This window comes from Camarhynchus parvulus, chromosome 1A, assembly GCF_901933205.1.
Source record: "Camarhynchus parvulus chromosome 1A, STF_HiC, whole genome shotgun sequence".
Lineage (NCBI taxonomy): Eukaryota > Metazoa > Chordata > Aves > Passeriformes > Thraupidae > Camarhynchus > Camarhynchus parvulus.
In genome coordinates, this window is record NC_044586.1 from 10,195,909 (window position 1) to 10,212,249 (window position 16,341).

The window sequence follows — 16,341 nt, forward strand, 5'->3', positions numbered from 1 at the left end:
AAGGCGGTCAAAGGATTTAAATATAATTTGTGATACTACAACATCACCAGATACAGCAGGCGATAAAGCAGGTTGACTATAATAAAAGCAGAAGTGTAATAAAGTTTATAGTTACACACCCATCACTAAACTTCATATAAGCAAACATTCCAGGGTGACTAAAACAAAACACGTGTGATCTGACTGCTGCCTCTCAAAGCCTTTCTGACCATGATAAAATTGAAGTTTGTGTTATTTTCCCTTCCGGAGACCTGACATCAGGATACACAGAAAAGCCATCCATAACTCTGCCTTTCTGCAAACTTCATCTCATGTGTGCTTTACTTATCATGGCCAGAAATCAAGTGTGACTGGAGTTCTTCACTTCTCCAGTTTTGTGAGAAAACAGCCACTTTAGCCCTGGAGGAAAGAAAAGGCTCTCAGAAAAAGACATGTCCTCATACATATCTTCAAAAGCAGCATTCAGAACAGAGACATTCAAAATCAGTAGGCTGCTTCTGTTTGTTCTAATTCTGCACTTTACCATTCATTTCTTTATAGGCAAGACAGCTCATCTGCCTCCTGTAAATAGGATCAGCAGTGGTGGACAAAACAATATTTTATTTTTGAATGTATGTGAAATAAACATGTACATAATTTTCTTTCAGTCTACTCCTTCTTACTGGCATTTTGATCTTAAATCAATGAGAGAGTTACATTATATAGTACACCATCCCTCTTAATACTTTTGCTCTGCTTATGTGAATGCAGATGCATGCATTTCTGAAAAAATACTGTCTTGATATTAGAACATTTTAATTCTTCAATAATAGATGGGACTCAAAACACTGTTGGGTTTTTTTTGGGTTTTTTTTTTTTGCTTCATGAACATAGAATGATGGAACGAGTAAGCCAAATTGAATTTCATGTAACTACACATGCAACAGACCATCTTGAAGAATAAGAAGTGACACTTTGACTTGGTCATGGTTACTAGCCAGAAAATACCTCAAGTTTAAGCAAGGGAAATCAGGGTTTCCTACGTGGAAAGCCACGAGCCACTCATTCATTTGATTTGTGTGCAATAAAGACACAGATCCCAGCCACCATGGGACAGCCTTACTCAGGGAAGGAAAGGCTTGTCAGATGAGCCATGAGGGGACAGTCACTGGGACTCACTTTTCTTGCACAACCTGCCTAAAATATATGTCTAAACAAAGGAAAAAAAGATAGTAACCACCTACTGAGCTCTTGGGAATGGATTTTTTTATGCTACAGCATACCAAATGCACACAGGAAAAATTAATTTTTTTTACCTATAGCAGCATGTACTTTTTCTGTATGTTCCCAAGATAAACACACAAACAAACCCATTTATTTTGTTAATGCATTATTAAATATACACTAATAAATGTAATTTCCCAATGCTTGATGCATTTATCATGAAATCACTAGCAGAATTCTTCACAATAAAAATGCTAGCAGTACACATGGCCAACCTAAATTATCTAGGGAAATGGCTAATATCTGACCACGCAGAAACATTAAAAAGCAGGGTTTTGTTATAGGAGAGAAGGAGGAAAATAGATGTATTTTCTTACAGAAAAACTGCAATGATAAAATTATTTTTAATAGAACAATGCTACAGCTCCAGGAAATTTTCCTGAATAAATTCAATCTGCGTTGTGCAGGACTTTAAAAGCCCATTAAAAATAACCGTGATAAATTTCCTAACCTCTTTCAGTGCACCACACAGAAGACAAAGGAAACTGCAATTCAACAGAGATAGAAAAGAAATAAAATAACAGAAAAACCTGATAGCTTGTGTATCAGCAGTAACATCCTCACTAACAACAATGAGCAAATCTGTACCACAAAGGACAAGAAGAGCGGGAATGATGTGTACAGCTGACAATGGCACTCCAAAGTAATGACTTCCAGGAAAATCTGTGTTACAAATGGACAACGTGCTGCTGAGAGGTAGTTGAGTCACAGCTTTCATAACATGGCAAATTATTTCAGCCTAAGAATGAATGTACCAAACCCCAGAGTGTGTATGGCTGTGGTAAGGCAACTATGGGGATTACATCCTACAAACAGCTACCTGCCCACCTGGTTTAAATTATTAAAACCTCACTAAAATCCATGCAGGTCCAGGGATTTTTCCCCCCATATTTAATGTGTAGTCATAAGATACAGATCATGTTTCAAACTCTAATACTGGTGAGAGCACTGCCTAGTTGACCTGTTTTCCATTTACCATGTTCTACATATCATCAGTTGCAACAAACACACTTCCTTTGCTGCTCCCTTCTTTGTGGTGGAAGAAAGGGGACAATTGCATAACAAATGGCCTATACGTCACTTTATAATGAAACAACCCAAATCCCTGGGGATGGAATAGAGTACCTGTAGCCCCCTCTCCCACAGCCATATCATTTCACCTCGTAGGTGAGTCCTGTTCACCCACTCCTTCTACTGACGCCCAGCTAGAGCTCAGAAAATCACACTGACACTGCTCTGCAGATGTGTGAGCTCTCTTCACAGCTGCACTGAACAGCTGTCCCAGGCCCACACCTGGCTGCCTGGGGACATGAGTGAGAAGTAGACTCAAGAATTTCTCCCCTCTGCCTCAGTTATAGCTGCTTGGCTGGAGACCACAGGATTCCCATGGACCTGCTTCATTTCTGAGTCCATGTCACCATTCTGCCTTGCTATGCTACTCCCCAAACCCTCTGGATCTCTGGAGTCTGCTAGAGCAGTTTCCTAGAACCCTTGTCTCCAAACTGTTCAATGTACATGAAACACCACTAGTTACGATTAAGATTTCTGAGAACAGTTCTGAAAAAACCAGCATTTTTAATTGCTCAAAGTTTACTTAGAAAAATGGGGAAAAACAGTAGATTTGAAGACAGACCAATGTAAACACCTCATGTTCCTTCTAAATATAAATGTATTGGGCCAATTTCAAGCAACTTGATCCTCATGCAATGACAGAGGTATAGCAGAGATACAACCTCCTGAATCTATTCATAACCCCTATAAACAAAGCACAAAAAAAAAACACAAGCACAACTGTAGGATGAGCCATCATTGAAGTAAATATATTGATCTATCAAAAATGATTGAAGACTGACAATAAAAGGGTTATAAATTCTTAGAAGAAAAAGAAAGCAAAAAGCACAAAACCAACCCACTGAAAAAACTCCCACCTACATTCACAGGGAAAAATAGACTGGAACAATAAAACACAATGGCAGCGCCTGTACATCTTTGATAGCTGCCCCTCCCAAAAGCTGGAACAATCCTGCTATAAACCAAGCAAATGAAAATGTAAATGCATGAGCAATTGTCTGGGGGATTCAGATGCTTCGTGTCCTGTAGGCAAAGAAGGAAGGGGAAAAAGGTAGGAAAGCACAAGAAGGCACCACTTTTAATATCTGCAATTATTGATTATGCTCTTCTCACCTGGAGCCTTTTAAATCCAGCAGAGATCTTCCAGTATATAGGCAGTGCTGCCTGCATGGCAAGGGTCAGTACTGTCAGCAGCACCCCTCATCCTCTGACCTCAGTGTAATCTGCTGCTTCCACTCCTCTGGTAGCAGGGACAGCCTGTGGATTTCAGAGGTGCCAGCCTCTGGAACTGTGAGTACAGCTGCCTGCAAAAATCCAACATCCAAAATGGCAAGCCCAGAAGAGGCAAAGACTGGGAAACACCCTGAGTGCAATGCCCAGAGCAGCCCCAGGGGTGGGTGTAAACGCAGTGGTGTATCAAAGGGATCTGCTCCAAGGCTTACAAATTGTGTAGTTGTTTAAATATTTTGCTAAAGAAATGAACAGAATGAAAATTACGGTAGTTTCACAAACTTCTGTTCTTCACTACTGATGAAAATCCAATGGTATTAGTTACAGGATGAAAGCAAATAAAATGCCAGGGAGACAGGAGAAATAAGAATCTGTAGTAAGAATAAGTTTAGGTATTTCAAATATTAATCTTCCCATTTTGTAATATATATCTCTATTTCAAAAATAAAAATTTAAATTATTTTAATGAAATTTAATATTTTAAAACTAATGCCTTTCCATGTGATGCCACATTACCATCTGACCTACTTTAACATTTGTCTCTGTACTGCACTTGGAGACCTACTTTTTCTGTCTCCTGCCCCAAACATAGCTTATTTCCTGCTGGCCTAAATGGCCAGCTGGTGAATATATAAAATTGTTAAGCTGCTTTGGTAACATTTTACTTTGGCGCTTCACACAAAGTATTTTATAAGATGTTCCATACAATAAAAGGTCCCAAAGAACCAAGATCCTCTCTCATAATGTCACTTTGAAAGACTCTGCAGCAAATCCCCAGTGTCCTTGCCAAGATCTTTTTTCAATAAAATAGATTCCAACATTGACAGAAAAGCTTGGATTATTGCTGAGTGATAAAACGTCTGCTGCTAACCTTACAGAGTCAGAACATTGCTCCCAACTCACTCCTTTTTCTGTAAACTACTTTAAAAGGTCTGGGTATGCCTTCAGATTTGCTGTACAAAACCGAATTTTATTCAGTAGGTACCATCATCCAAAAACTGAAGTTATATAATATGAGAAAGACCTAAACATTGGGTCAAGGTCTTCAATAGTCATGACTCTATGCCTGAAATGAAGCTACACTGAAGTAAACAGCCTGAAGATCCAGACTACCATTTTCAGGCTGGTTTGAATGGGGCAGAGAGGAGATTCTGTGATAAGACAAGATTTTAATATTAATAAAGTTAGACTAAAAAAAACTCCTATGGGAGTGTACCCCAATAATTGCTGGAGGACATGGTCAGTCTTTTCCCTGATGTCTTTGCAGAGCTGCTGTGTCTCTGCAAGGGAGGTTTCTTTGACACCACTACAGCTTTTTAATTATACTTGTAGAATTTTATTGGTGTGACTAAAACAAATCCTCCTTCAAGACCAGCCTTCAGGTTTAGCCACTAAATTTACTGGAGGGAAAGAAAAATGCACAATCCCCAGGGTAATGGTGGCTCAGCTCATCCTACGTTCCCCCAAGACAGGAAAAAAGGAATGAACATAGTAACAGCTGAAAACAAATTCTTCCTCTGCAGTAGGGTATACTTTTGCCTATTGCCTGATGAGATCACACCCAGCTCAGTGCCAGCAGGCCTGACATAAAGCAGACTCTCCAGGAAAAGAGGTAGTGACAAAGAGAAAAAGGGTAATTTTAGGATGGCCAAACCAACAAAGGAAAAGGAGATATTTTGTTCCCCTTTCTACTAATAAAATGTAGTAAACTAAAATTGATCCCCAGACCAATAGAGGGAAAAACTAAAACCTATATATGACAAAACAATAAAAAAGTAATGAAGAGATTTATGGAATTGCATAAAAATCTTGGAATGACTTTAAAATTGTCAGGTCATGTTACTGTTTTCAATTCAACATGGATAAGGAAAATAGGGAGGAATAAAAATCAGAGCATGGAGGAAAGATAGCTAAAGACAATGAAGAGAAGTAAGAAAAAGTAAAACCCAGAGCAAATATTTAGGGGGTGAGGGAAGGAAGTATGAAAAACAAACACAGAGCCTAGAAATCAAGGTCACGGATGGAAAAAACCAAAACCAGAACAAACCCCAACAAAGTGGCGGCACCAATTAAACAACAACATTGAAGGCAGCACTTGATAGGAAACACCTCTGTAGATACCTGCAAAGTGTAGTCATCCTCACAAAGGAAAATACTACTTACTATTTTTAAAAACTAAGTAATAGACATCCCAAATCCATTCCTCTGCAATGCTTTGGTAGCCCAAGGGGCAGAGGCCCCATGAGGTCTTGTCTAAGGGCTCCCCAGCGTGGGCAGAGAGGGTCCAACCAGCACCTGCATTGTGGAGCTCCTAGCTGGTGGCAGGAGAAAGGGACAGAGCCATGGATGCTCCAGCCTGTGCTAGGCTTGCAGACAACAGGAACGTCCAACAGCCTGCTGATCTGCAGCTTCTGCTCTGCATCCTTCTCCAGACCCAGCACGGGATCTGTGGAAAAGGGAAATCCCTTTTGCTCAGTGCTTCTCATAGCACAATACAGTAACAAGCTGCTTTTGGATTTCTTTGGGCTGCCAGAAAGAAGGGAAACTGGCATTAGGGAGTGACCTGGAGAGGCAGTAATTTGACTCTCCTGTGAAGTAACCAAGGCAAGCAGGAGAAGTTCCTGAACTGAGAGTTAAAATTCATCTGCTTCAAAGACTGCCATGAACGAGGACACACACACACACATTGGGAGGCATGATACATTTGCCTCCCTCTACACATAGCGAAGGGAAATTATTCAAGAAATGCATTAAAAAATTACCATGCATGGCACTGGGAACACCAGTTCATAATCAGATACATAGCAAGTGAAGTCAGAGACCATTAATAGCTACTGAACATTGCATATTGCATGTATCTGCTTTAGGTTTGCATCAATACTTCTGGAGTGCTGTAGGAAATTCTAATGAAAGCATTTCATATGCACAGCAAAATCTACAATGCTGCTGTTTTCCCATACTTTCTGGGACTGATATATTGAAATAATGCCTCAGATTTTTCAGTCTTTTAGAAGCTCTCCACCTGCTTATTTCCCAAATGGTGGAAAAGGATGGGGGGGGGACAATACAAGGTGGACTTCACAGCTTGTAAAAATGTTGAACAAATACAGGCTCCAGTAGGTAATGAAGGTGGTAGAGCAATGTGAAATTGTGTCTAAGGAACTAGAGTTTTTGTAACTCAGAATATTTCCTCCCCCTTCCTTGAATGAGGATGGCACATTGTGGTATGCAGGTGTAACATGATAAGAAGAAGCAATCTGTTCAGCAGTTTCATTCCCTTTAAAACTATCACTTTAACCATTAATTAGCAAAGAAGCAGGCAGCAGAGATCAAAGATCACCTGTGCTGTATATTAGCTGTAAAATACTCCTCAGGCAGCACATTTTCAAAAGAAACTTCACTTTTCAAATACTCCTAGGTTGAAGCTCACCAGGACTATGTTTCAACAGCTAAATGCTGCACAGTACCAGCATGCAAGGAACCAAAAGGAAACACTTCTGCAGGAGGAAATGGAGGTGAAACCTTCTCCTAGCCAAGGCTGCTATGTGCACAGACGCAGAAACAGACCAAGATTTAATCAGGTTCCTCAGATGCTTAGATATGGTACAAGGGCCTGCTCCTGCTTCCACTGTCAATCTTAGGAGCTGACAGAGTTTTGGCCAGTCTCTCAGAGCTATTCCATGTCTGACCAAATCTGCCAGCGAAGCCATACCAAGAAGATGTTCCTCTGCACAAACAGTCATTTGCTGGAGCTATGATCCCAGCAGATTGTACATGCCATGAGCACAGAAGTAAGCATCAGGAACATGGTGCAGGTGACAGGCAGGGTCCTTTGTTGCCTTGCCAAGAGCACATAAAACGCTGTCTGTCTCACATGGCTGGATTTCACACTCTCTTTCCAGAGGTGTGAAAGATTACATCAGGTCTTTGACTTACATTGGCTTAAACAGCTGCAGTAGAGTCACAGAGGGATTGGATGGAGGAAACTTGGGGAAAAGCACAACAGTGAGCACATGCCTGCAGCTCAGCCACCCCAGGGCAGTGTCTGGAGCCTCAGAGAGGAGTGGGAGAGCTTTGCACACAGAAGGGACTACCACTTCACCAAAGGTTTCGATCCCAATGGCTTTGCCTGCACTGAGGGCTGGAACTGCAAAATTTTAATGGGCTTTTGAGTTCTGTCTATGAATACATAGAACACAAATGTCCCTGGACCTTCCTGGGGCAGCCAGAGGCTACAGTACCAAATCAAGAACCATCACAGAGTACACAAGCTCAAGTTGCACAGTTCTCATGGGAGGTGGTCACAGTCCACACAGCAGATTTGTCAGTGGCTGTGAGGTGCTCATCAATAAATACCTTTGACAATACTGGTACACTAGGTATCAATTTGCAGTGTTCCAGAGACCTAAATACATTTGAAACATGCCAGAATTAAACTGGCCAACTAATTTACTGTAAATTTTGCCAATAATCTGCAGCCCACAGATCTGTGTATGCAGGATGTAAAATACTCCAATAGTGATCAGGCAGCCACAAGAACAATTCCACCTGTAACAGGGACACAGACTCCAGCTCTCAAAACAGTGTGGTATGCCACCTTTTGGGCAAGTGTTTAGGCATCAGTCCCACAGAAGGCTATGTTTTCAGGACCAATTAACTCTAGAGACAAGAGGAGAAACTCGTGATGATGTACCCAAAAGTAATTCACAAGACTTGTTCCAGCAGCTCAATTTAACTACTGGAGCCAAATATAACCAATACCTAATTATGTTCAACTGTGGGAACTCAGATGGAGATGTTGCGCTGTACCATGAATTCCGCCCTGGAGTTTCTGCCAGGAGTATTGTTGGGTTTCAGTTCTTTTTAAATAAAAAAAATATTAAAAAATACGTTACTAATTACAAATTCTTATAGTGATTAAAAGAAAGGCTCCTGAAAGTTTAACTTAAAAACATTAAGATTGTCCTATTGCTCTGCCCATTCATGCAATAATACTTTCCATTTCAGAGAGAATGGCTAACACATTTCACAGAAAAGCAACTAAATTGTCTACATGCAAAGTGCTATCAAAAGAGAGGGTGGAGAGGGAGAAGAAATATTTTTCTCCCCATTAACTTCTTCCAGGTACAATAGAACTAGGAGTTTATGTGTACCAACAGCACTAAAAATATTTTTAAGGCACAAATGCAATTGGTTTTTTATGGCCCTGATTCAGCAAGGTAGACAGACTTCTGGTTAACTTGAAGCATGTTGAGCAATACCATTGACTTTAATGTGATTACTCATGTACTCAAAGTTAGGGGTTCTTCTGTACTATACAGTTTGCAGGTAGTTAATGGAAGAAAGAGATAACTCTAACCCACATCAGCAATTCTGGGGCTGGTCAACAATCTTATAAAGTCAAATAACCTTATCACAACACATAAAGGAGAAAGCAGTGAGAAGAAAATAAATCTTGATGAAATATGAAAGACCTGACATCGGCCAAAAAATATACTGCTCTTTAAGAAAACAAAAATCCAGGCAAGTGAGGCTACTAAAATTCCCTATCAGGTTACATGGGTAACAGATATTATGAGGAGCTATAAAACAGCAACAGGAAGCTTGGTTTTCCCTATCATTGTACAGGTATGATTTCTTCTAGCTGAAATATAAAAAGTAAATTCTTTAAGATATCAAAATAAAGGAAGTACCCCAAGAGAGGTAGTAAGTCCAGTAGACCCCCCCCCACCCAGTGCAAAAGAGGAAATCAAACAGGATACTATTTTTTATAAAACTGAGTTATTTCTTTCCATGAGCCTTCAGAAACAAAGATGAGAATACTTTTCCTGGAATCACTTTTTCCACAGAAAGCAGAGAGGCTAGAAATAGATGGCTTAAAAAACTTTGTGACATTAAAATAGCAATAAAGACATTGTTTCTCCAGTTAAGCTCAGCCCATGATGAAGACATCAGCTGTTCCCTGCAGGAGGAGATCCTGCCCTATCCACCTTAGGTTTGTCCCAAGGTATTTGATGACAGCAGAAGGAAGAAAAAGGCTTTGAGTAAAGTTCCACACGCCCAAATCCCAGAAATGCACGTCCCTCTTCCATCCACAAATGGGGAAAGCCCCAAGCCCCCACACTGACAAAACAGAGCTTCTACTACAACATCTTCAGACTTCTCACAGCAAGTTGAATTTGAATGTCCAAGTCAAGGCAGAGTAAGAATAGGGTTTGACGTGCTGCAAGCTATTTCAGATGCAAAACAACACGAAGAGTGTCACCCCACAAATGGCACTGAATTTTAACCTGTTCTCACTCTTTGGTTATACACAGTGAGGTCTGTGTTATGACCTCTTACATTCTTCCCCATGTCCAAACGCACTGCTACAGTCAAAGGCAGAATAAGTTCCTTCATCCCAGAGCAATCAACCGCCCACTTGGGGCTGTGTCATTTTCTACAATCACAGGTAGTATGTTGTTGGGCCAAGAGTGTATTACTTATTTTGGCAGATTTCTTTTACTCCAAATCAGTTCTGTGAAGCCATAACGATGCAATAGCAGCAGAGCAGTCAAATGCATATTGGGTGCATATAGAAAGCAAAACTAACTCGCTCTCACACTGTACAAGTTGCTTTTCTGATTCCACAAAATGTGTTGTCCCTCTTTATTTCTCTGTCTGCTTTTATCACCCATTTCCAATCAGTATCTATTAACCTACAACTGAAATGGAATAACTGGGTGTGGTGGAGGTGAGAATAAAGCAACATAGCATTAATATTCATCCAAAAAATAAGTGGTGTAAATCACTAATTTCCACAGCAAACAGGGCTACTCACCTACAGAACTCTTATGAGAATAGAGGAATATTCAAGGCATATATTATTAAGTATTACTACACTGTTTTCCAAATAGGATTGTTTTCAACTTCATTTTTGTTATGGAGAAGTAGCACACATATTTTAGAGGAAGCATTTTTATAAAGGCTATTCCAAATTATAGCTAAATCAAAGATTTCCACTGATGCAGGACCTCTTCAAAAGTCACATCAGTGGCTTGGATTTCCCTGTTGAATAGAAATGCTCCATCTCTGCTTTTGCACCAGACCAGAGCTGTTTGTTTCTGCCTTGGCCTCCATCTTAGGCCACCTCTGTATGAAAACAAACAGTTTTCACAGCACAAACTCGCAACCGATGACTATTTGCATTGTCTGTCTTTATAAAATATCAGTCCCATCACCTCTCCTTTGGATTTGCACACAGGAGCAAAGAGAAAAAAAAGCTTTTGTGACCTACAAAAGCCTTACTTGAAATAATTCTCTCCGACTTGAGGCCTTTTGGAATGGAAGGGATATATTGTTTTGACTTGATTAAAGCTGAAAAGTTGATTTGACATCCTGTTGTCAAGGAAACCAATTCACACACAAAAGAAAACAGTTGTGATGGTATCATTCAGACTATTCAAGTGACCTTAGGAAGAAAAAAAGGCTTCAGTTCCAAAGATTTGTATTCAACTCACTTCACCACTGTAGAAATAAAGATCATTGCTCTTTATGCTTATTGGAAAGCAGTTTTCAATCTGGGAAAAGAAAAATGCCACATCTTCTTCCATCTGCCAGATCCAATACTTTGCTGGGAATATACACATAAACACACCTACCATTTATTCGCCTGTTTCAAAGAACCACAGAAAGAATCACACTGAAGACTCACAGGGAAGGAGAAAGAATTTCTTTAATTGACAGGACTGTGATAAATACCCCCTGACACACGCCCCACCTATTGAACAGCAGCTTGCGAGCCAGGTTTTAAAACATCCTCCTTTAACTACAAATAGACCTTACCTACAACACTGCATTGTTTGCATCCAGCTTTGTTTTCCTGGGAGACATGAAAAAACAGCATTTTTTTTCTCTGCCAGCCTCCTAGATCCCTCACAAATTGAGTTTTCCATACATGCAATATGCCAAGTTTACCTATGCTCACTCCTCCTACCTAGAGAATCCCAAAGAGTCAGAACTATCCTGGCTGACCACGACCACCATCATCCAGCTTTGCAGTCCATGCAAGCCTCACAGAGGTTTCATTCCCTAACAGCCTGTAAGCAGACTGCAGAAATGAAACTTTCTATCTGCTCACACACTGTAATTATACATCTCTTTCTCCAATGACATAGCCTTGCCTGGCTGAGTGAGCAGACAGATGACTAAATAGCAACTTGTCTCAAATTCAGCTTAGAGAAAAAAATAAGCATGATATTAATAAGGAGGGAAGTATACTGAGGAATAAATGCCAGTGTTCTTACATTATTGTCATTTAAGGGCATCACACCAAAGGTCACAGAGATAATAAGCCTCAGTCACTTTCCATTTGTTACACAACATACAAATTGCCGCAGCATTAATGAATATCTTTTCCCATTCCTGGCCAGCCAAGACACTGCATTATTTCCTCCTAGACAAGTACCTAACCCTTGGAATTCATTATTTCCATCACTTCTTGCAGCACTTTGTCCTTAGGGCAGAGCATAAATGCCACAAGGTGGCTGTGACTGAAACATCAAATGCCTGAGCCTGACTTCTTTCTGCTAGAGCTTTTTTGCTGGGAGAGCATACAGAGCTCATTGGTATCTTTTGTAATCAAATATACACACAGACATTCATATGTGCTCTCTTACAAGTATCTTAAACTCCTTGCAGACCATGGGGAAAAAAAAAAAAGACATTTTCATAATTTGTGGATATTTCCTGACACATATATATTGAAATAATAGTTATGCTACAAACACCAACTGACCACAATAATAGAAGATACCAGGGGACAACTACATCTCCACTTAAAATGACGACAACTGGAAAGTAAGTAGTTCTTGGAACAGAAATGACATTCATGGAAATGTGGAAGGGCTTCTATGAAGGGATATTCTTCTTAAACCCTCTTTACTTCTAACAAACTGCTAAGATAGCACAGCTGAGCTATAGAGAGAGGAATGCCTCATTTCTAATCTGTACTTCATTGTATTTTAAGTTTAGGAATTTTGCATAAATATAGATAGCGACAGCTGAACCAAATTCATACTATTTCATAAACTGAGGGTTTTTTAAGATGAAAAATTATTATTTCCACCGTTCACTGTAAGCATAAAGAATATGCAGATGAAAAGAGAATATTGAAGGCTGGTAGCTTTGTACAGTTCTGAAAAGGACTAAACTTTATGTGTATAATTAAAATAAGAGAGAGAAAAATGAAGTCCAATCCCAAATGCTGAACTAAAATAAGCCAAGAGTATTTGCTGCATGTAATCAAACCACCTCTACCTCTGTCCCCCAAACTGAAACACTGCACTCTGCATTTTGATGAATATCTTGTCTTGGTATTTTCTCCTCTCCCACCCAACAAACTCAAAGAGTAAGAGCCAGAAAAAAGAAAGCTGACAGCACTGCTAAGCTTACCCACAAACAGGTCCATACTCTCTTATGAGTTTTGTGTGGCTTTCCCAAAAACCCTGGAAGAAATAAAAAAATCACAATATTTTAGAGAAAGAAAAAAAGACAATATTTTAAAGTGCCTAGCAGAAGATCTATTACACACTGTTTCTACCACTCACACCAAGCTTTGAACCTCAGCCAGGAGAACCATGGTATTAACTCATAACCTCACCTTTCTAACATTGTCCACATATGACAAACATAGAGTCTGGAAAGGATGGCTGGAAAAACAAATCCCAACCCCAAAAAAGATCTAGACAGTCATGAAACATGTTTTCATAAATGTTTTATTCCCCAAAATCTGTTACCATTTCATGATTTAATATTTTTAAACTAACTTCATAATTTTGGTCCTGACTCAAGTTTTTTCAGATATGCAAATGGATGGAAAAATAACTGAGAAATTAATTAGAGGACAACTATATGACTTACTACACAAAAGGGAAGCACAGGGAATACGGCAAGGTAATCTTGTTTTGGTTTTAGTCCCATTATTTAAAAAAACCCCAAACCTGTCAAGTCAGAGTTTAGAACAAGGCAGTCAGCTGGTACATTCCACAGAATAGTAAGATTTCTTTTTAAAATTTTTACTATTTTTACCATCTTCTATTTTCATAATTGAAGAAAATTCGTATCCATTTATCTAAATAAACCTGTCACTATACTCAATTGTTAGTGTCTTAAATGAATTCAAATTGATCAATCGAAAGAAGGTGCACAAAATATGTAATATCCCTGATAATGAACAATAAAAAATCTGTTTTAATGAAACTGCAATATTTGAGGACTGTGCTCCATTGTGTTTGCAACTTTTCTATAGAAAAAGTAACCCATTTGATTGCATTAATCTGCATTTATATTAATGGAAGACAGACTATCATGATCTATTTTCATTCTTAAGAGAAAATTCACTAAAAAAGTAGAACACTTATGTCTCATTTTGAATCTTTCTTTTTTTTTACAACATCCCACAGAATATTAGCTAGAACAACACAACTACTGTAAATACATCTACTGCTGACATAAATAAACAAGCCCATGTAATGTGTGTATGCTTTGAGAGTATTTTGCCACACTAAGCAAAAGAAAATCTGGTTAGAAAAAGTAATGATCTGACTTAAAACCCTTGGGTGCTAACTTATTTTCCAAATCAGCAAAGCACTTGCCACCACCTACAGTCCTCAGAGTCCCTCTATTTTTTTTTTTATTCTTATAGTACAGTTGTGGTTTTTCTTTTTTTTTTTTTTTTCAATCCTGGGCTTGCAACACTTTTATTCTGCAGGACAACATGTCCCCAAGTTTAAGGCAAGAACTCTAAGTTCTCCTTTAGCTGCAAAAACCACAGGATGACGTGTAAGAAAATACGCTGAAGATAAAATTATGAAAGAGGTGGATTAGATGACAGCCTGAGGAGAATGTATATTGCCTGAAAATAATACATATTCTCCCCCGAAAAATTCTTCACTACTAAGGTAAGCAGAAAAGCCTCACACTAGCACAGAGCAGCTAAGGTGGACAAAGGCTTTGTAACACCACAAATACAGATAGTTAAATCAAAAAGGTTTTGCCCGCAGACACTGTGGGAGGGGAAAAGGCAAACACACATTCACGCCGACCTGCATTTTTGCTACAGAGATACACAGCCTGCAACTGCTGTGATTTCAGCGTTTTAAAGGCTGTCTGCTGATGCAGGGGGGAATCCTGGGGTCAGATTCTGCATGCAGCCGCTTCAGGCTGGCCCAGCAGGCTCAGCCCGCGGGCACACTCTGGCCACAGTGCCCAGGCTGCACAAACACAGTGACGCTTCCAGCCACGCAGGGCATGGCTCGAAGTCACCACCACAGCCTCACCAGGGTGCAAAGAGCTGCTGTATCACGGCCCCATTGCTTGGGCAGGGCAGAGGAACTTCCAGTCCTGTGGGGCAATGCCAAATCAGGCCTGATCTCCAGCCCGCTTCCCTCCTAGGCTGAGCCTCCAGCAAAGACACCCACGCTGCAGCCTGAGCCCTGCCTGCTCGCTGTGCTTTGGATTGCAAGCACGCACATAGGTATTGCACTTGCTGTACCCACCAGCTGCATTCCAGTGAGCCAGCAGGATATTAACATTTTCAAGAAGCCTAGGCTTTAAATGATTCAGTGAAAAAGCCTTCCAGAAAGCCAGCTTCTTGGAAGAACTGCTTCTGGCTCACTACATTGTGGGGGGGTCAGGCAGAACACATTTCCAGTCAGATCTGTTAACCAGTAACTGGTTTTCCACCTCCAGGACTCCCAAATAATTGCACTGGCTTAAAATTAACCCACTTAATTTTTTTTTCCTAAAGTGAGAAGTACTAGCCTGCAGGATGGGGGAAGAGAAGGAATTGAAAAGCACCTGGGAAAGACCATGAGAAAGCATCCTCAGGAGTAAATGAAGCCTTAATTCTCTACACTCCAGGACACTTCCTCATGCCGTGCAGACTGCATACACATACTTACCACTACCAGCCTCCACTCTTCACCCCCTGGGACCCACTGCTGTCCTGGCCTCCTCCAGGGCCTGGTAAGCACCTGGTAGCAGGTCTCATGGCAGCAGGCCTGGGAAAGAGAGGCCAACAGCACACACAGGAGCCCATGGAGCTGTGGTGGCAGGACTGTAAACCAGGCAGAGAGCATGTGCATCAGTCCCTTACACACCACAGTATACCTTTCAGCTGGAGGAAGCTGGAGCCATAAAAAGGCCCCTGCGTTTGCTCTTGATAGCCACAAGGAAAGCCAAGGAACCTGCACGGTCTCAGAGTGAGGGGATATGCCACATCCACACAACTCTGCCAGTTTTGCAGCATCATCCCCAAACACAGCCTCCAATAGACAGGTATCCAGAAAACACCCTCTCCTTCTCCCCTGAGTCATGCTTGAAGCTCAGCAAGCCTCATAAGTGCTTTTGGTAACTTATTTACACTGGCTGAGTTTGGTTTGCTTCAACCAATTATTGCACACTTGTCCATGTTTTATAATTGCACTTGAACTTAGTATCTCTGACATAACCAAGCATCTGCTCACAATCAGCTGTTGTTTTACAAGAAAATGGGAGTAGAGACCACCTATCTTTCCCTCCTTTCCTCATATTTATCCACTGGGTGATCTGCAGTCAAACTCAGAAATGGGACCTGCTGACTCGTACCCAGTGGCTTTATGCTCCCTAAACCAGGAATTATAACAAAGCAACATGGGGATTAGGAAAAGAATAATCAGGGGAAAATGAAAATATGTGTGTTCTCGTTTTTTTTTTGAAAAACAGAAGGAAACAGAAAAGCAAAACCACTCAGTATTA

General features: G+C 40.4%; 1 protein-coding gene across 1 annotated transcript in view; it reads right to left on the minus strand.

Moving 5' to 3' along the window:
- The window catches only part of TBXAS1 (thromboxane A synthase 1), a 226,106-nt gene that overhangs the window by 133,983 nt on the left and 75,782 nt on the right, over positions 1-16,341 (minus strand). The window contains exon 3 of the mRNA XM_030960164.1: positions 12,997-13,049. Within this exon, the coding sequence (XP_030816024.1) occupies positions 12,997-13,049 (53 nt within the window). The remainder of the gene's footprint in view (positions 1-12,996; positions 13,050-16,341) is intronic.